The following is a 22,030-nucleotide window of genomic DNA, read 5'->3' on the forward strand; positions in this document are numbered from 1 at the left end:
TCACGCGGTACCCGGCACTGTCTCCGGCCACTACAACTAGCCCTGGCTCACCTTCACTTGCATACCCGCAACCTAGCGATCCTCCTTATAGACTTTGAGACTGGGGGTTCCTAGAGGCGGTTCTTGACGCGATGGGCTTTGGTCCCTGCTTTCGGGGTCTGGTCCGTGTTCTGTACGCCCGTCCTAGGGCACTTGCCCTGGTGAGTGGGGTCCTGTCGGAGTCCTTCTCGGTCTGTAGGGGAACAAGGCAGGGATGTCCCCTTTCCCCCCTGCTCTTTGCTCTGGTGATGGAGCCCTTGGCGGTCCTGATATGATCGAGCAAGCACGTGCAGGGTTGGGACTGGCCAAGCACAGATACTGACACGATTGCCCTTTATGCAGACGATGTGATCATTTACTTAGCGGATCCTGCCCGATCAGGCCCACATTGTCTCCACATCCTACATTCCTTTGAACAGAACTCTGGCCGCTGGGTGAACCCCGTCAAGTCGGTCCTGGTCCCTCTCCACTTGTCTAGAGAATGCTTTGATTGGCAGTCCAATATACCTCTCCGCCGCCAATCGTTCAAATACCTGGGGATATGGGTGACTCTACTCCCCGAGCTCAGCTGGGTCCTCAATGTTACTCCCCTAGTGAAGAAGGCCAAGGCGGACCTCCAGAAGTGGTAAACACTGCCCCTGAACACCATGGGGAGAGTCGCCCTGTTTAAAATGATGATTCTCCCCAGGTTCCTTTACGTTCTTCAGAACACTCACCTCTTCTTCCCGAGGGCCTGGTTTCGAGAGTTGGATAGCATGGCCTCTAAGTTCCTCTGGGGGAAAGGGAGGGTCTGCCTGGCTCTTAACGTCTGTAGGATTCCTTCCTTTGATGGGGGCCTGGGGATGACCCACTTATACTTGTACTATCTAGACATAGGCCTACTATCTATACACGACTGGTTCAATGGAGGCTGGTCCGATCCGGCATACAGGCTGGAGTAAGGTGAGCTGGGTCTGGCCAGGGTCCAGTCTATGCTGCATGGGGACCCTATTCCATCCTGACTACCAGAAATGACACGATCTGCGCTGCTGGCTTGGTGGGCCCCGCTACGACACACTAAGTGGACACGTAAACTGACTTAGTGCACGCCCCTGTGGCAGGGTAATTGAATCAGGGAAGTTAATGGGCTGCAGGGTTTCCGATCTTGGGACCTTATTGGTATTTCTCAATTGGGAGACGTGTGGATGGGTGATTACATGCGTTCCTTCGAGGATCTTCGAACCAGACACTCCCTGCACCAGTCACAGTTTTATAAATACTTGCAATTGCAACATGCTCTTCACACACACACCTCACGACCGGCACACGGCTTCCTGACCATAGCCTGCCGGAGGCGCAGATTATGCTTGGGGACCTGGGGAAAGGTGGCATCTCCCGCATCTACCGTACACTGATCAATAACACCCCGACATCCCTAGACCGGCTGCGTAATCAGTGGTAGGAATGGGTTGGCACTCTGGAGGAGGACTGGCGTGATTCCCTTATGACCCCCAGGACGTTCACACCGTTTCCGCCAAGCTGTATATGGTACAGCTTTACTATTTACACGCAGCCTACCTGACCCCTGTGTGCCTTCACTGAGCAGGATTTAGCCCTACCCCCGCATGCACTAGGTGCGGCCACGAGCCAGCCGACTTCTTCCATATGGTATGGGCCTGTCCAGACTTGACGCAGTTCTGGGGCAACATTGAAGAGGAACTTACCGAAATACTGGGGTGGGAAGTCCCGCAGGATCCAAAATACACAATTCTGGGCATCACTGATGGGCTGGATGGGTCTAGGAATGAAAAATTATTTTTTACTATGGCAATGGTGGTGGCTAAAAGAGACATAGCGGCCTCCTGGAAGTGCCCTGACCCACCAAGCATTGGACGCTGGCGGACTGGCGTCGACTGGTGTGCTACGCAAGAGAAAACTATGTATGAGGCACGCGGTTGTCCTAAAAAATATCGGAGGGTCTTGGGGAAATGGTTGGGGGGAATGGTTTAGTTTCGCTGGGAAAGTTCAAAGATATATTGCCTGGTGTCCATCTGTCTCGGTAAAATGGGTCACTCAGAACGCTGGTTACACTCCTGTGATTTCATGGTGTCATGATGAATTGCTAGTATCTTTTGTCAGATCAATAAAAAAATTGTATTTATCAAAAAAAAGCTCCTCAACCACAGCAGACCTGCTTTAGGATGCTATAGTTTTTTACAGTTCAGATCTGCACAAATAGATCTGGGTATGCATAGATGCACCCATAACCCTTCTAAAGAGGTCCTTCACAGTACACAATTGCCCACTGAATTAATATGCATTGACCCACATTTATTTTGAGAGACAGCACACACTTAGTCACACATAATTGGTTAGCAGGGCTTAATGCATATCAACATTTATGTAAAATGAGAATTAATACACTTACGCACCTCAGCTACTATAGTAATAATGACATGTTTATCTGCCCCTCTGAGCCCATGCCTGATCTACATACCTTAAATGTTTTATTTAGTTATTCAGAGTAAGTAGATTTGGTGTGCCTATCACACTCTCTTAAACTCCGGATGTGTGTTGGGAAGTTTTATCGATACTCCATACATACACTAGGGATGGGCAGAATTAACGGAGTTTCATTCTGCATAATTAAAATAAAATTCTGTGGAGTTCAGCCAAGGGGCAGAGTGGGCACCACAATGTTCAGTGCATACCCCTTAATGCCCTTACATAAGCATGTAAGGGCACTAAGGGGTATCTGCTCCAGTGCATACCCCTCAGTGCCCCATCATACTTATGTAAGGGCACTGAAGGGTATGCAGTGTGCTGTAGTGTAGTGCATACCTCTCAGTGCCCTTACATAAGTAGGCTTACTACTAAACAAGACTGCTCCATCTCAGCCCTGCTTAAGTAACATTACAGTGCTGATTAAATTTCGCCGGCGTAACAGTGGAATTAATGAGCAATTCCGCCTGCTGAATTAAAAATTCCGCCCACCCCTAATATACACCAACACACATCACCTCTTCTCCTTTGTTTGTGTTCTACAAATTCTGCATAAATCATGGAGTCTGGACCAGTTTCACAGACCGCCTATGATACAAAATCAGCAATAGTACTGTGATGTAGTCTATATATACCCATGTTGATTCATCTTAGATGACAGTACTCAGTTATCATCATACATCCACAGATCACAAATCTATGCCATGCCTCAGATACCTGCCATTGCAAAGGAACCCCTCTTCACACTTTTACAACACCAATTATTACATTTTGTGATATACTGCTAACTTTAAGGGCTCTAGTACATACTTAGCACATTTCTTAGTTTTAATTGACACAAATACAACAACATGACTTTGCATTTCTAGTGATAGACATATTTTTTGACTGAACACATACACTGTTAGGTCAAGATTATCTTTGCCATTTTATTGAATTATGTAAAAGAAATTCAAAACCAACTTATCTCTTCTGTTGTAGCCTGCTATTGAGTGCACAATTTCTAAAAATAGTTTCTTTATCCTCTTCCTCCTCATATGTGATTGGACATTCTGAGTCTCATTGGAGGCATGTTTTTACACATATATTGTGCAGAATTGCACATACAAAAATGATTTTGCACACCACTGTGTAGAGGTGCCTCCCACCAGACTGAATGATATGAAGACTCTGAAAGTTGGCTACACTATATTGCAGGTTTTGCTCAATGAGGCATTACATTTCTTCTGTCCCTCAGTCTGAGTTGTTGCAAATGGCTATATCCCATAGCCTTGATCACCTAGAATATGGTGACCATCCCAAACAATTGATGACATAATAATACAGGCATTGACACACATTTGACTTGGTGTTGTATCATGTATTTGTGACATAAATGACATATAGTATTATGTTTTTTGGTAACTGTGACGGAGGCAGTCTGAGTCAAACCAACACTGCATTAGATTAAATACAGTCCAATACATACATTCACAGATATTAAAGTTATTGTAGGTCATCTACACATATATGTAAACACTCTATTACCATGTTTGAACGGTCGACCATTATTATCCATGCTGCATATTCCTTAGACTAACTTTGTTCAAACTGCATACTTTTGATATGCATGCTATATTTTTGAAGTTACATATATAATATTGAGAACATGAGTAAACCAATGTAAGCCATAGGTTCTTTGAAAAATTGATGGTTGATGTATAGTCATATACAGATATGTGCCCATAACTATTTTTATGTGAATGTTTGTAAACATTTCTTAATTGAGTTTAAGCATGGTTTGGCATTACACACAGGAAATGTTATATTGTTACAAGGATGTGTGAGTTATTATTACAATGCCACAACTGGTTGGAAAGGAAGCTATCGCTTTGCCCTTGTGTCTGTCAAGGTGACAGCAGGAAAAATCTAAGAGTTCGGTGTTATTTACCAGACCAGACCACTTTTGAGTGGTCTCGCGTAAGTTTGTACATAACTTTCATGCACTGTAGTATCCGTCTATGGACTTACATGACATTTCAGGGTATAAGGTCTTCCATGGGTGGATCATGGACATTCACATGCATGAACTCAATGTTCTTCATGTATTGTCAGATCAAATGCAGCTCCTAACTCTATAAATGCATGTCAATAGTGTGGATCCCAGACATTGCATTGTGACACATGGTTTGTACTCCTAGTTACTTACCTTCCTCTCTCAACATGTACAACAGTCTGCAGCACACATGGAAAGAGACTTGATTTTCGTTAAGATTTTAGCCCTTCTGTGAGAAATTGGGCTGTTGGTTGACTGGGCTGTGAACCCTGAACAAGCAAAAGCCACAGTCCCTTGCAGGGTAAACCACAGAAAATCACTGAATTAACTTGTGCTTAACCCTGGGTAGCCTGGCTCAAAAAACAGTCAGACTTAACTTAGGAACAATGTGCAAAGTATTTATGTAGCACACAAATGGTAATAAAATGAAAACACATCACAAGAACAATTGCAAACCGATTTAGAAAAATAGAGTAAATTGTGATACATTGTTTTACACCACGACAACAAGAATACAATCAGTAGAACCAGAGTTATGAATTTTTTAAGTTTTTAGTAAAAAATTGGCAGCTGAAAGACAAAAATAACAACCACCAAGATCTAGTCACATGAGACCAGACCAAAGGCAAAGGTAACGTCCGACTGCAATAGAGCATGGTTTGCATACAAGAAGTTGCGAGGGCCCGGTCAGCGCTTACCTCTGGACTCAGAAAAGTTCTTGAAAAAAATGTTCAGAGAAGATAAAGTTCAGTGGGATCGAGGATGCAGGAGGTGTCCAAGGAGGGAGCGTCATCAGAAGGCCTTGGGTCAAAGCCTTGGTGAAGATTTGTACATTCGGACTTAGTTGAAAATCTACAGAAGGACGAGGCAGAGGGCTGTACCCGAAGACAATTCCATGAGGTCCGAGACTCCTTTGGTGAAGGACTACTGAAAAGGATTTGCTGCTGCAGAGAAGAATATCGCAGGAGAAGCCGCAAAGTCAATCTGACCAGTGAAGCACCTCGGGCAAATAGGCAAGCAAGTTGGTTGCAGTCTCCTCCTGGTTCTCACAGCAGCACTAGGGCAAAATTTTTCAAAGTCCTCAGTTTTGGGAATTGGTCATCTGTGCACCTTTAGCACCACAACCAAGGGTCCAGGACTGGTAGGCCACATCTTAGGGGTACATGAACCACTCATGCTGGGTCCAGATGTGGGTTCAAGAGGGTGGGAGACTTTTATTTCCCTGTTGCTCTGAGCAGGAGGCCAGCAACCTAGCTGTGGAGTCACTTCTGGTAGTCCTGGGTGCAGGTGAAGATGTAGGGCTGGCCTCTGAGGTTTCAAAGTAGGCTCCAGACAGCAAAGCAGTCCTCCTAGGTACAGCAGCAGTCTGGTAGAGTACACAGCAGGTCACAGTAGCAGGCAGTCCGCTGAGAGTCCTTCCGCAGGTCCAGTAGTCAACTGAAGAGTGGCTCTGAAGGTCCTATTTTTATATCTTGAGGTCCTTCTGGACAGTGGATGAAGCGTCTGGAAAGGTTCTTTGAAGTGCATGGAATTTCCTGACTCCCCTGCCCTGGTTCCAAGGTGGCTGCAGTGACAGTACAGGGTTGTTAGGCCCTTTGTGTGAAGGCAGAGCACAAGCTATTTAGGTATAAGTGAGGCTATGCTCAGCTCCACCCCCGTCCTGACAGCAAATAGCCCATTGAAGCACACCTAATTCCTCTATTCTGTGACTGTCTGGGAGGAATTCACAAAGTCTTTACTGTCAGTTACACTCAGTCATGTGACCCAAGACAGGCTGCAGGCACAGAAGGGTTAAAGACAGGAAAATGGCAACTTTCTAAAAGTAGTATTTTCAAAATTTAAATCAAAAATCCAACTTTACCTTTAAAGAAGGTTTATCATTACAGTTTCATAGGTATCAAACATGACATATCTACCTGCTCCCAATTAGGAATTATAGCTTATTAAATATAATAAGGAATCCCCAGTGTTATCCTATGGGAGTGGTAGGCCTCTCTTTAGTGAAAAAAGAAATTAGGAGGCTTCCCTACTGGGACAAGTAAAACATATAAGTAATTGTCCAACCTTTTAATAACACAGCGCCCTGCCCTATGGGCTACCTAGGGCCAACCTTAGGGATGGCTTATATGTAATAAAAAGGGAGTTTAAGGCTTGACAAGGGGGTTTAAATAGCAAGTTGACTTGTCAGTTTAAAACTACATTGAGGCTGCTATGACAGGCCTGAGACGTGTTTTAAAGTGCTACTTAAGTAGGTTACAAAATAAGCGCTGCAGGCCCACTGGTAGCCCTCAATTTACAGGCCCTGGTTATAGGTTGCAAGGGACTTATATGCAAATTAAAGACGCCAATTAGGTGTATGCCAATCAACCCATGTATAGGGGAGTGGACACAAGCACTTTAGCATTTCTTAGCAGTGGTAAAGTGCACAGAGTCCTAAAGCCAACAAAAACGAATTTCAGCAAAAAATTGGAGGTAAATAGGCATAGAATTTGGCGGAAGACCACCCTAAGGCTGGCAGGTCTAACACTTTCCTGGCAATAAACAGTTTGTCACCCATAGCACAGACTCCCTTGCTCTTTGGTGCAAGGGTGCCTGGGTTGTTGGTAGACTGGACGGGGTGCGCCAGTACATGGATAGACTAAGAATGCTCAAAATGTTTGCAGTGATGGCGGATGTGTCCTCTGTCCCTTTAACGTAAGACAGCACAGCAACGTTGTCTGCTGGGCTGTGTTGCATGAGGGATTAGTACATATGATCCCCCCAATTGTACCCAATTGGCTAACTGTTTGGTTTTCTTACATGCACTGTGTGTAAATGAAACACTTTATTGATAGTAAATGGTTGTTGTCAAATGTATTTCTGAATTACAGAGGAATAATTAGATATAAACTTTGACATGCCAGTCAGTAGGCTATTTCCATACCTTCCAATCTGGAACTGCTCATTTATCGTGCAATGTTTAAATATGTAGTCATCAAGGGCACTTCAAGGGTACTTGGCCAGGTACCGGTGTTTGGACAAAATTTTGGATTAGAAATATCGAGTTGCAGAAATATCAGAGAAACAATATTAAGATGCAGGACTATCATTGTCAAGAATATCGATTTTTTCAGATAAGTAATATAGTTTTCAATAATGTTTATATTTTTAATAATGTAGTTGTAAATAATATTTTTTTGTTAATTATCTTTATGTGTTACTTCATATATTGTTATGTGTTGTTATTGTTTGTATGATCGTTAATAATATTTTAAATATAGTTTGTCATTTTAAGTGATTTAAAAGTTTTTGATTTTATTGCTAACAGTAATTTATATTGTCGTAGTGGGTTATTTGGTTTGTAGGGGTGTAGGTTGGGAATTTAGTTAATTGTAATCAATTAATAATTTCCTAATCATTTATTTGTACTTATATAACTGATTATTAATTGTGTAAGTTGTGTAATAATTGTAGTTTAAGGTACTTATTAGGTGCGGTTGCTGGGTATGTGGGGTTATAGGGTGGGAAGTTAATTAAGTAATAATTAATTAATAAATAATTAAGAATGTATTTATTATATAAATAATTAATTACAAGTATGTATATTGTGTCATAATGGTATTTTTTAAGTTATATATTATTATTAATGAAATATTTGATCATTAATTGATTATTAATTATGTAAATTGTGTAATAATTGAATATTTAAGTTATAAATTAGGTGTGGGATGCTCGGTTTGTAGGGGTGTAGGGTGGGAAGTTAATTAAGTTATAATTATTTAACAATAATCATTAATGTTTTTATTAATTATTTAATTGATTAACAAATATGTAAATTGTGTAATAATGACATTTTAATGTTATATATTGGGTGTGGGCTGTTGGGTTTGGTGGGTTTCTTAGTAATGATTTTATTAATTAATTCATTATTAATGATTTAATTGATTAAGAAATATGTAAATTGGGAAATAATTGTATTTTCAAGTGATATATCAGGTGTGGGCAGATGGGTTTGCAGGGGCATACGGTGGGAAGTAAATAATAAATTAGTAGTTCATGATTCAATTTTTAATAAACATTTAATCTTTAATTCTGTTACATTTATTTATTTTAGTTATATTAGAAGTGTGGGCTTGTAGGCTTTTGGGGGTATAGTGTGGTCATTTAATTAAATGATAAATTAATTTTCTTTTAATTGACAGTTAATTATTAATTTGTTTACTAATCATGATGAGTGTTTTTTTCCTATTTATAGTTTTTGATTTATTAATGAAGTTCATATTAAGAGTTTTATATTTCTTTAAAAACAATAGGGTTATGTTTCATATATGTTATGTGTTTGACGTAAAGTACTTTCCTACTGTTGAACAGACTCGAGTGGGAGTAGTAACTGTTACCCATCTGGAGTCCCAACGATTTCCCTACTGTTGAACAGACTGGAGTTGGAATAGTAAATGTTACCCCTCCAGAATCCAACGCTTTGCCTACTGTTGCAAAGAATGGAGTGGGAATAGTAGATTTTACTCCTCCATAGTCCAACACTTTTCCCATTGTTGCACAGACTACAATGCGAATAGTAAATTTTACCTCTCCCAAGTCCAACATTTTCTCTGCCGTTGGGCAGACTGGAGTAGGAATAGTCCATTTTACCTCTCCAGGGTCCAACGTTTTCCCTACTGTTGCAGACTGCAGTGAGAATAGTAAATTTTACCCCTCTGAAATACAATGCTTTCCTTAGTGTTGCAAAGTCTGGAGTAAGAATATTACATTTTAGCACTCAGGAATCCAACGCTGTCCCTACCGTTGCAAAGGCTTGATTAGGAATAGTAAATGTTACACCTCTAACATCCAACGCTTTCTCTACTGTTCAGACCCTCCAGCTTTTCGCGATTTTACGATTCACGAAATAATCGCGAAATCGGCTGAAAAGCGCGATAGCCGCGATATTTACTATTTCGGCCGCAAAAACAGGTCTCCCGGCAGGCATAAAAAAATGATGCCATTTAATTGGCTGTACGCGCATACATCACGACGTGAACTGCGCGGTACAGCCGTAATAGCTGGAAACAGGAGAGCGCCTATATCTGAATTACAAAAAAGGGGCATTAGTAGCTGACTTGATTTGTGCCATCGGCGCCATTGAGCATTTTTAATCCTTCCTTAAAGGAGGTGGCGCCAAACAAGAACTACCATATCATGTTGTGAGTTACGCAAGCCATTCCTATTGATCAAAGAAGCATACCATACAGCCATGTCTGTCTTTGCGATTGAACATAAACACGAGATATTAATTAAACGCCCCTACCGGCAGCTGCCAACCCAGTTCAATTACAGCCCACATCTTGTAGCTGCACCACACACTTATAAAGGGGATAATATTGTTCAGCAGAAACCAAACGAGGTGAGAAGCACAGAACTCCCAATCATGGATTGTGCCACAAGGATCCCAGAGGCCTGGACTCCATCTGCCCTGCGATGCGCCTCAACCAACCACGCCATTCAGCTTCACACTTCTCCTTTGTATCCAGACTCTCACCGTGAACACTCAACTGCAGAGTTTGTCTCCATAGAGTAATTCAGGAGCAGCTGGAACCAGGTGTGATGGATGTTACGCTTACGACTGATAGATGTGCGCACAATATCTGCAGCGCTCCTTCCACAGACACACAGCATCTAGGCACATTCATGATTATGACAACACAGGTGTTCTTGTGACCCTTTCTAACATGCAACTGAGCTGCAACTTCCTGAGGAGGTCAGAGTGTCCTCACATTGGATAAAGATGTACTTAACTATAGAGCTATTGTAGTTTGACTATTAACCCAAATAAACCAAGCGATCCGAGCTCTGATTTGACAATGTGTATATTGTGTTATTCATGTAAAACTGTTATCAGAGTTTCAAAAGCAATATTACATTAAAAAACAAGATGAAGCCGTCCAGCTTTGGAGAAGTGTGGCTCAATGATTAGAGCGGCAGACCCTGATGCAGAGGTCTAGCCCGGGACCAGGGTTCAATTCCCCACCTCCGCGGGTCTTGGGCTAAAATATTCCACGGACCTGATAATTCTTGACACGGTGCCATTCCAATCATGGAGTCCCACTCTGCAACTCTGGGCAATAGCTTGCTTAATCTCCACAACGGCCCCCACAACGCTAAGGATGCCTGGACTCCACCTTGGGGGGTGCCCAGGAGTGGACGCCTCACAGGGAAAGCCACGGTGGGTTCCACAGCGGTATTCGTACAAGCGCCTTGAGACCCTTGCGGGTGAGTAGTGCGCTATACAAGTATCCATTTTTTTAAGGCACAAAGGGAAGTTGTTTGCTCATCAGATTGTTCAGAGGCTGTGAGCATAAAGCGTCTAAAGGGCAGGAGGCTGAAATACTAACATACTGGTGAAAGTTGGGATTGTTCTTTGTCGGGACCAATTACTGAGTGCCTGCGCAATACTTAGGATTGTTTGACAGCACGAAAGGAGAACGTGGCTGTGCTCAGACATAGCTGGAAAATCAAGGAACGATGTGCTATAAGAGGCGGACAGGACATGGCTAACACAACAGTGCGCACTCCATGGCACTGCACGCATGCACGAGTACAGACAGCAGACCAACAACATAGCCTTAGGCACTGCATGGAAGAGGACAGGCAGCAGGCAAACAGCACACTTTATGGCACTGCACATACAGGCTGCAGACCAGTAGCAAAGAAAATGGCACAGCGCATACGAGGGCAGGCTGCAGACCAACAGCACAGCCCCCGACACTGGCAGGCAGCAGGAAAATAGCTCACTCCATGGTACTGCACATACGAGGACAGGCTGCAGACCAATAGTACAGCCCGTGGCACAGCACAATTGCGGGCAGGCTGCAGACAAACAGCACTGTTCATGGCGATGCACATATGAGGACAGGCTGCAGACCAGTAGCACAGACCATGGCACTGCATATCCAAGGACATGCTACAGATAAGATATTACACTTTGTACTTTTTTTTTGTAGGCAGCATATTGCTCTTGTCTACTGTGTAATTTAAATTGAGCCGCATCCAGGTGTTTATAACGTGGCACAATTGGGTTGTAGTTGAAGGCAGTGCAAGTTTCTCTTTGTGGGGCAGTATGGTGGTTGTTGTGGGAGAGGATGCAACCCCATGGTCAGAGCTGCTGAATTTGGAACTGGGGAGCCCGGTTCTGAAGGATGATTATTTCAAGATGTCTGTCCTATCAGCACTACCTATATAAGGGAGTCAGTGCACGCGACACAAGAGGAGGATGTATCTATGCACCCAGGGAGCGAAGGGGGGCTGTATCTATGCACCCAGGGAGCTAAGGGGGGCTGTGTGATGGAAACCAGAGAGTGAAGGGAGCTGCGTGACTGAAACCAGAGAGAGAAAGGGGCTGCGTGTCTTAAACCAGAAAGTGAAGGGTGCTGCGTGACTGAAACCAGAGAGAGAAAGGGGCTGCATGAATTAAACCACAGAGTGAAGGGAGCTGTGTGACTGAAACCAGGGAGTAGTGAAAGTGGTGCCCCGGCAGGGGTGCTTACATGGGCGCTAGAACATCCCAGGGAGAAATATGGCCCCCTCCCACGCGGTTAGTAAATTGGAGCTGTGCTTCGGTAGAGCTGCAGAAAGTTTAAACATGCCTATTTCAAAGTGGAATTCTCTGCTAAAACAGGTTCCATTGACTTAGGGCTGAAAATGAATGATTACGAGTAAAATAAAGTGCTGCAATAATGCCACAAAATTTTCATTTTTGTGCCGCTAAATTTCCATTTTTGTGCCGCTAAATTTGGAAATCTATGCCGCAATATCCTGGGGGGGTCTGACTGTTGTAAAGACTGAAGTGGGAAGTGAAAATATTACTCCTCTGACATCCAGCGCTTTCCCTACTGTTGCACAGAGTTTAAATATATATAATATTATTATTAGTTTATTTTATAATATTTGTATATATACATTTATTTGCAACATTTTTGTTTTTTCTTCAATGAGAGCGAAGCAACGTGTATATCAACCCACATGTGAGCCCCAGGCGCATTTGCATTTGATAAAGACACTTTTGCCGAAACGCGCCATGCTGTTCTGAAAAAAATAAATCCTGCAGACCTGCTGTGTTCCCTAATCGGTTCCTTGAAAGGAATGGTTTGCTGTTTTTACAAATATATCCATATGAATATCGATATACATTTATATACGTGCTTTTTTAGTAGAAAATAAAAAAATGAATATAATGTAAATTAGAACATTGGGATGTTGGGAGCTCCATTGAAGACAATGGAGTGCTCCCTGCTTCTGCGGGCAGGTAAAGGCCCGCAGAGCAACATTCCAATGTTTTACAAAGGCGTCTCAATTTAGGATTTAAATCCCCTCGAGATTCGAGAGGCCTTTGTTTTATTTGTTAGAACATTCTGCCCTCTAGTGGCAGAATGTTCTAATAGCCTTATAGCCCTTCGTAGCAGGGCTCTAACGGCTATTAAAGTCCCACTGCCTTGTTAAAGTCCCTTGCCTTCGGCTCGGGCCTTTAACGCTGCAACGGGACTTTCAAAGCCAGTATAGCCTGCTATGGCAGGCTATAAGGCTATAATACATTTTTATAAAAGTGTTATATTATATATATGTTTATATAAATATGCACTTACATATAGTTCTGTGTGTATGTTTATATTACCTACTGGCGGTCGCCAGTAGGTAGTTATAGTTAGGACCACGTTTCCATAGGAAATCCGCAACATTCTATTTTGAATAACTTTTGCGCCGGTCGACGAATCCTTGCGAATTTTTCAAAATAGGTGGGGCGCTACGCTCCGCTCCTACCCTGAAAGTCTCGGGGGGATTCGTCAAGCGGGGGCTGAGATAAAAGGGGGGTCCCAAAACGCGTTTTTCCCATGCATTTTTCCATAGGACCTTTAGACACAGCTACAGCCCGAACGGCTGAACAGAATTACTTGAAATTTGGCAGAGAGGTAGTCCTCAGGTCAAGGAAGTGCCTTTTGTAGGTTTGGTGTAAATCTGTTCAGTAGATTCTGAGAAAATAGCCTTTAAATCAATATATATATATCTGAGCCAGCTTACGGTGCGCTTACGGTGCGCTTACCGTACGCGTACGGTGACGTGCGCGAGCGCGATTCTGATTGGCTGTTAGATCTTAGTAAACATTCGAATCGGTCGAAACCAGGAAGCGGCGGCCGCCATTTTCTCTCTCGCACTCAGAGTGTGGATTAAAAAACAAAGGACAAAAACATGTAAAGGAGCTGTTTAGCCAGCTCCAAAGCACCTAGCCATGTTGAGGGAGTCCCCAAAGATCCCCCAAGGCCAAAAACGGAATTTTAATTTTTTCGCTAATTTCGCCGATTACGCTTACGGTAAAAAATTATTGAAAAAAAAAAATTATCCACACCCTCCCCACCCCGTGTGCAAATGGTGCCCGAAGGGCACCATTTGTGCATGGATTATCAAAGTTTAAAAAAAATAAAATATAGCCTTTCACAACGAAGCGCATCATATGTCCTCCATGTGCGCACGGTGCGCGAAGCGCATCGTGCGTACATGGCCCATCTAGCGTAACATGGGCGGTCGCGTGAGTTATAGTTTCCTGCACTAACTATAACGGGGGAATTTCATTGGTTTTTTATCAGTAAAATTTCCGCTAACTATAACATGTGTGAAACCTATGGTTTTTTCAGTGAATAAGTATATATTTAAATATATAGCATTACATGTTACTTAAATATATTCAATTCACTTTATAATAATGTTATATATTAAAATATTCAATATTTTTCATTTTAAACTATATGGTCCAGAATTGCCTGCACATTGCCAAATGCAGAAAATATGTGTAGTCGCTGCAGGTGGCACCAACTGCACAGGGGTGCAATCAATTGCACCAACAACATGAGGAAATCCTACTATGTCATAAAATCCTTCCTTGGTGTCTAGTTGTTGATGGCTGGTTTTGGGTAACAGCAGGTACTGTGGCGTGAGCTTGATGATGGCATCCAACACAGATGGCACAAATGTGGGAAAGGCACTCTGTGACACTCCAGCCAACATTGTGGAGAACAATAATGTGCAGTACTGCCCTCAGTTTCACATTTGGTGGGATGGCATTGATCATTCCTAATGCTGGTTGAAGACTTGAAGAAATCTTATCCAGCAGCTTCAGGATGCTCTTCTTCTATAGTCTGTATTGCTGGGTCCCCCCCTCCTCCCTGAGATCAATAAGGGAGATCATTCGTCTGAATATGCACTCCTTCCTCCTTTGCTGTCACTGTTGTTGTCTTGCACCAACTTCCAGTCACAAAATAACCTCCTTCAAAGAGTAGATGTGCTTGCCAGAGAGTTTTGGGTTAGAGATCTTCTTATACTGATGGCCTTGCATCGTTGCGCGTGCCTGTATTGGCCATGTGTAGCATTCTGACGCATTTACATCGTTGTGTTACACTGCTTGATGATGTCTCATGCAGTGATATGTTAGTCAATCCCACTGCCTTTACGTTCTGTTGGATTTTGTGTGGGAAAACCTACCTTGCGTACATTAATTCCTGTGTTACACAGGCTGACACGGCACAGCACTTGTACCACACAAGCTCCTAAAAGTGACTCCTGCTTTGCCTAAGCCCTTGCGTTGCCCAGTGTGGCCTTGCATGGTGCATGGGCAACACAAGGACTTGGTAAATCTGGGCTTATGTCTCTAGTGTCGGGGTCTACACAGTGCATAAGTAAGCTGAGCCTATACGTATTACTTTCAATGCTAAATGCACTCCCAAAATATGTAAAATACGTCTTTCCTGTGAAGCCACTTGGGGCCTCAAATGATTGACCTCAGACAGGTTGATGATCAGCGGGGGGGCGCAGGAACTGCGAATCCACTGTAACATGAGCAGGAGACGCAGCAGGCTGCGCATTAGAAGTAAATGACTGCCTTGTTTCAGGTGTTTCTTCTTCCAAGGGCCACATAGCATAAAACTATGTGTTACGCCAATACTTAACAAAGGGAAGAGCAATGGAGGCCAGAGATCCACTCATGGGCTGAGAGCTGCTTTGAGTGCACTAGTGCAGTGACCAAAGCATGTAAATAACACTCAGGAGATGAAGATTTCCTCTAGCAGTGCGTCTTTTATTTATACATGCATCCATGGCGCAAACGCAGGACACGAACAGTTGAGAGAGAGCACTTTGTGTGATGCAATTCTGTTCATCCCAAGGAGGCTTTTCTCTGACAGTCCTCATTCGCATTCGCATGGCTCTGAGTTGTCCCACCATTTCCATGCCTCTACTTCTGACCAAATCACAGGTGAGGCATTGCAACGCCTGGGCTAAATATTCTTGAAAAAGCAATGTGGAAAGCCTCTGCATCTATCACTCACTTTGAGTTGCTTGACTGGAAGATAACCTGACGGAGTTCCCTCTCCATCAACATACAAATGAGGGCCCAAGCCTGCCCTACTTAACACATGTTATTAAATTAACTCCCCGCCTGATTTAGCCTTTAACCTGCTTTAAACCAACTACCCATTTTAATAGAGAAATTATTAGAGATATTATTAAAGATTGTTTAAGGGTGGATGCCTTTCTTTAAATTTGAGTTCTAAGTTACATTAAATCCTTGTTTATTGCACTTGGTAGTCTTGTTTATTTTATATTGTAGGGGCAGCATTTCTGCCCCATGCCCAGTCGCACAGCTTTAAGTCAAAGGTTTCCACATTGCTCCATGCTTGTAATCTATTTAACTCCTTTTGAATCCATGTACTCCATCATGTTATCCAAATTTTAACTTTAATCGCAGTAACTCCACAAATTGGGGTGTCATGCTATTTTTCAACGTTTCTCATGCTCGAGATGTGCCCATCCGGACCTCTAGTCAAGAACACGAACAGACGCATGATTCGTCCAGAAGCAGTGTTTATTTAAAAACCCAATGCATTTCGGGCTTTCACAAGCCCTTCTTCAGGGGTCACTACAAATGACAATAAAAACATTCACCACTGCACCATTATTCACTAATATGCATATAGAGATCAAAACTATCAATTATTATATGTATCAAACAATATCAAGAAAGTTATTGTATTTATCCATTTGAATGTCAATATAAAAAAGACACACACAAAAAAACACATATCATTGTGTTATCCCCCGTAATCACCTCAATATCCTAATGGAACCCGATATCGCCCCCCATCCTTCCTTTGGTTTACTCTGACAGATCATCTCCTCATCTATCCCACTACGCAATCACCTCCACTTGCCTAACTGCAACACGCTATTAACAAGCTGTCCACACTGTCCTCACTCGGGACCTTCATTGTCATCAATTCAATCATTCACTCTTTTACCACTCATTCTATCTCACTCCTGTCACCCTCTAAAAGTGCTCCATGTTCTTCTTTCACTTCACCTATCCACGACTCACCACTCATCTTTATAAACGTAATCCCAGGCACACACACAGTCCTGTGACCACCCAATCACTCTGCAAACATGCGCTGCAAAACATCCCCTTTCACTCCAAACCGAATCACATAACCGGCATTCATTCCCGCATTTACACCGCTTTCATACTTAATCAGTCTCCTCATTCCCAACTGCTAACACCACGACATTTACACGTACCTGCCAAAGAATTTCTTAAAACCTCCGTCTTCGCGTTTCATTTCAAAAAGATGTTGCCTCCTAAATGCAAACCACCCGGTTTTTCCCACACAAATCCCTCCCTTGCTCGTGCTGCCTAATTGGTCACATGATCTCTCCTCTATCTGGTTTATTTGCCAAAACAGAATTGATTGTTAAAAAATATAGACTTTGGGCCAAGAATGTTTTTTATGAGATGAGACACCCCCAGAGGGATTTTATGGATTTATCTAAGCACTTTGTTAGGTATTTTGTTTAATTGAAGTCATCTGGAACCATGGAGTCTTATGCATGCTTGGTTTCAAATTAATGGGCAGGTTTTTTGTAACTCACTTGACTACAAGCACTGTACACTATCATTTCCAAAGGGACGGCGGGCGTTTGTTGAGCCATTGGCCCCCTTGTCCTAATGATAATATTCTCTACGAACACTGCTGCATTTTACGTTTTTTCGTAAATATTTTAAATCAAGAATACACTTAGGGCCTGATTTGATGTTGGTCGTGGCTTTCTGCTAATTGCAATCTAGGCAGTCAGAATTTAAACCAGCTGGTCACTCAGGCTGGCTTCCGACGGGCACGCGGGCCTGTCGGAACCAGCACGCAATCCCTATATGACGGCGTGTTCGCTGTCAGAATAACGATGTCAGTTTCCGACAGGCTTTCCATGCTGGACTTTCTGACATGGAAAGCGTGTCAGACAGATGCTTTGGGGGCCCCTAGCAGGGCCCCCATTGTCCTTTTAAAGGACAATTTCTCTCACCCACCATAGGTAGCATGCTTCTTCATTCGGAACCCCCTTGCACCATGATGCCTAGTCACTGTGCAGGCTACAACCCCTTCACTAGAGGGAGGAGCACAGCGGATGTTTTTGTAGAGGTCGGCGATGGAAGTGGCTGAATCTCAGGACTCTTAGCATAGAGTGTACCTGAGCTCCGCGCCATGAGAAGGGTGACTGCCAGTGCATCCCTTCCTTGGATTTATATAGGACAACTGGATGGTTTTGTATTATTTCACCTTGTACATAGTGTTTGAGTTTTTTCTGAGCAGAAGCACCACTTCCATAGGTTCTGACGAATACCAAGACACCTCTGTGAAGGGTGACAGGCTGAAACATATTGACCTACCTTGATGATACACCTCAACAGGTTCAATATATCCTGCGGTGTTTTGCTTATTTTAATCCTGACCCTGAGACACACAAATAGAGCTATGTGCTATACTTCTAAAACACATCAGCTGTGCTCCTCCCTCTAGTGATGGGGTTGTTGCCTGCACCGTGACTAGGCATTATGGTGAGAGGAGGTTCTTGATGATGAAGCATGCCACCTATGGTGGGTGAGGGAAATCATCCTTTAAAAGGAATACTCCACTCGAGCTATGCTATATATCGAACAGCTCTTTTTCTTTACAGTTTAGACCCAGGTGTTTGTGTTTAACACTTTGTCCATGTCTCTGGACACCTCAGGCTGTCTGGTGGATTCCAGACAGGAAAGGCACGCAGTAGCAAGGTAGGTCAGCCAAGCTTAAGTAGGGTTTTGGGTGTAGTTCAATTATTGAGGAAATGGGCACCACACATTTCCATGTTCTGGAATGACCACAGTTGGTTTTACACAGAGCGGTGAATATTGTGGTCTTCAATAAGCCGGGATGGAACTCTTGCTTACATCCACTGTTTGACATTATCCACTGCGAATCAGTGTCAGTGCACAGCTAACGCTTTGTTATGTATGGCTCTCATAGAGAGCTTTTATCATTTATTTCATTTTCTGAATCTGATAACTCACTGCTATGATACAGCAACTGTTGATAACAAAACTGGTTACCCACCGTTGTGATATCATAAAGGTCTTCCAGGTAGGTCAAGCTGACAGCCCTGACTGAGAGCCTGTCAGCACAGCACTGCTTGTCTGCTTTGAGGCAGAAAGCACAGCGGTAGCAGGGGGAAGGAAGTAAGGGAAGGTGGTGGAGGTTGGTGAAGTATGGCAGTTACACTTTCTTTTAACCTTTGGAGCAGGTATACATAACTGAACCCACGTTATGTCTGGCTCCCTCATTACTCCACTGCCACTGAGCAGCAGTTGAAAGCAAGGGCAGATGACTTTGGGAGCCATACTGAACAGATAATTATAGATGGGTCAAAAGTAAATTACAGAGATGTTTTTCACCTCGGGGTTCTGAGTGACATCATAAACAACTCGGGTTTGCTCTGGTTGTTCATTCGATGTCACTAAGAAACCCCTTGGTGAAAAACATCCTCGTAATTCACTGTTACCTGTTTATAATTCGATATGAAACACCAACCACCCACACTGGGGAAGAGATTCCCTCCTCAGTGGGATTTAGGAGAAGAGCAGGCATTGCCATGCTGCCAGAATACACTACTGGGATTGGTGCCTAGACTACTCCTTACTGGTACAATCTCCAGGTACCCGTTCTGATGCAAGATCATGGGTAGTCCCCTCAGTTAGGATCCTGTGATAAAGAGAGATGAGATAACAGAGGAAGCCCGGAAAGAGCTGGCTTTGTTGTTACCTTCTGGCCAGCAGCAATCCTCCATTTTGCACTCATCACCAAGATGTTTGTGGTTATCCATACTAACAACAGGTTCACCAATAATAGCCATGATCATTCATCAATTCACACTCATTCTGACATCCATGATCATTATTGTAAAATCAATTCCCATTGATGTTGTGAGTCATCAACATTTATTGTCATGGGGATTAATATACATATAGAGGCTAGTAATATTACACCTGGGTGAACCTGAAGAACCCCAAAACATAGATAATGCGGTCCCCAGACTGGACCTTGACCAAAGGATGCAGAGTGGCCCATCACCTGACACTGCAGAATTGGGAGACTGTTTTGGGCTTGTGTAAGTCTCAGTGCTTTCCAAGCGCGTCCATAGAAAGCAATTGATCTGTGATTTGGGGGAACCTTATAAATCCGAAACCCCTAAATATTTCCCAAATTGGAAAATAGAGCGGAACCACCAGCAGAAAGGAACAGTGTAAAGAGGATGCCTCACAACAAGAGCTGTAGATAAATATGAAGGTTTATTATGAATCTTCTCCAACACCACCAATGGCTCCAAGCCAGGCTTCAGCTCGCAGTCCACCCGCCAGAGCATAGAACCCCCAGGAATCCACAGGCTCTAAATACATACACAGTGTACCAAGCATAAGATAAACAAGTAATATCTTAGGCCATAACAAGTAAGTAATGGATAGATTAATGTTTTAAATGGAAAGGAATACTCAGTCATTCACACAACAATTTAAACGGCCACACAGTAGAACTCCTCATTCGTATCAGGGATGCAGCACGTGCAGCTCAGAACATACAGTAGCTCAGATGAACAAATATATACCATAGAATATATAGCTGGGGTGTATTCATTAACAACCTGTGTTATCACACCCATACTTTATTAATATTATAGAGACACAGGCATCTACTATCTCCGTTGGCAACATGTTATATCATGAGGATAACCACAGAACTTTCATATCTCTGTATGGGAAGCTTAAAGTTATGAAACATTAATTCTTGTTGTATTTTGTCTAACAGATTTCACCCAAGGAAACATTGTCCAAATTGTGCTGGCTGGAGTGGTCCTTATCATCCTTACGGTCATCATCGCTGAGCACTGCTACAGCAGCAAGAGGGATGGAAAGCGATCCAGGACTAAACATTATCAAAACGACTGATGGCAAAAGAATATTAAATGACCTCTCAGCTTATGTGGCAGACCATAACGCCTTAATAGGTGTCTTTTTGTTCACTAAATAACCCTGTGCTTGTTTTAGAAAAAATAAAACAGAATTAAAGCATGTTTATTTTTTAGGTTGTATTTATTAGTGATTCGATGGAGATCAAAAGTACAACATATGCAAATAACAATATATTATCACAAACATTTAATGTAAACCTTTACATCCATTACTGCATGGGACAGCAGTCATTCATAGATACTTGTAAGAACTTTCGGTGAGTATGCGCGTCCACTATAAATTATTTATAGGAATATACCGCACCATAATCAATGATATTATAGCAAGTGTTTAGCCCCTATTTTGTGACTTAAAAAAGGGATTTTACCAGAAAAAAAATGAATTGTGCGAGCAACCTGGAATGATAATAATATTAATAAAAAATTGGAACAATTGTGGCATGGAGGAAGGAGCAGGAATCCTTTCTTTCACCCCAGGGGTGAACGCTGGAGTTCTTACCTTCTCCCAATGAATAATAAGTGATTCACAACTAAAAGGAAAGAGAAAAAAGAATAATAATTAGACCAAATATGTGAAACCCTGTAACATGCAAATGTTGTTAAAACTATCAATAAATGACTCCGAATGACTCAAAAGAAACCTTTGTTTGGATATTGTAGGCATGCCCGGTTGCCCCAGTGTTCAGTTTTCCTGCAAGGGATAGAAGGGCATCAGCTACAGTTCTGTCTCTACAGAGATATAGAGGCTTACTCACAAAGGCTTGTTAAAGTATGGAAAGTAGTATTTCTGTAGCACCCTTTTACCTACTTTTAAATGCCTTTATGAATTAACACTAAAACATTTCAAATGGGAATATTCAGAGGCTATTTATATACAGGTAGAACAAGCATTTGCAATGCAATAGGTCTCGCATTTACGAGAGTTTGAGCTATTGGCAATACAACAGCCTAAACTCTTTCAAATGCGAGACCCAGTGCATTGCAATTATTTTTGTGTTTACTAGCACCGATGTAAAATCCACGGCTAAAGAAAGGGGCGTGGCCGACATTAAAGTGAAACCACGGCATGCAGCGATTTGACAAAAAAAAGCATCTGTATGTCAAGTTGACAGATTTGTTTTTGTAAAA

At 42.6% G+C, this 22,030-nt stretch overlaps 1 protein-coding gene across 2 annotated transcripts in view; it reads left to right on the top strand.

Annotated features, from left to right (window-relative positions):
* The window catches only part of LOC146809527 (immunoglobulin superfamily member 1-like), an 828,174-nt gene extending 807,170 nt beyond the window's left edge, over positions 1–21,004 (top strand). For both annotated transcript variants that reach the window (XM_085616355.1, XM_085616357.1), the window contains one exon: positions 20,740–21,004. In XM_085616355.1, coding sequence (XP_085472481.1) covers positions 20,740–20,879 — 140 coding nt within the window. In that variant the 3' untranslated portion in view covers positions 20,880–21,004. The remainder of the gene's footprint in view (positions 1–20,739) is intronic.
* The last annotated feature ends 1,026 nt before the right edge of the window (positions 21,005–22,030 follow it).

This window comes from Triturus cristatus, chromosome 7 (assembly GCF_964204655.1).
Source record: "Triturus cristatus chromosome 7, aTriCri1.1, whole genome shotgun sequence".
NCBI lineage: Eukaryota > Metazoa > Chordata > Amphibia > Caudata > Salamandridae > Triturus > Triturus cristatus.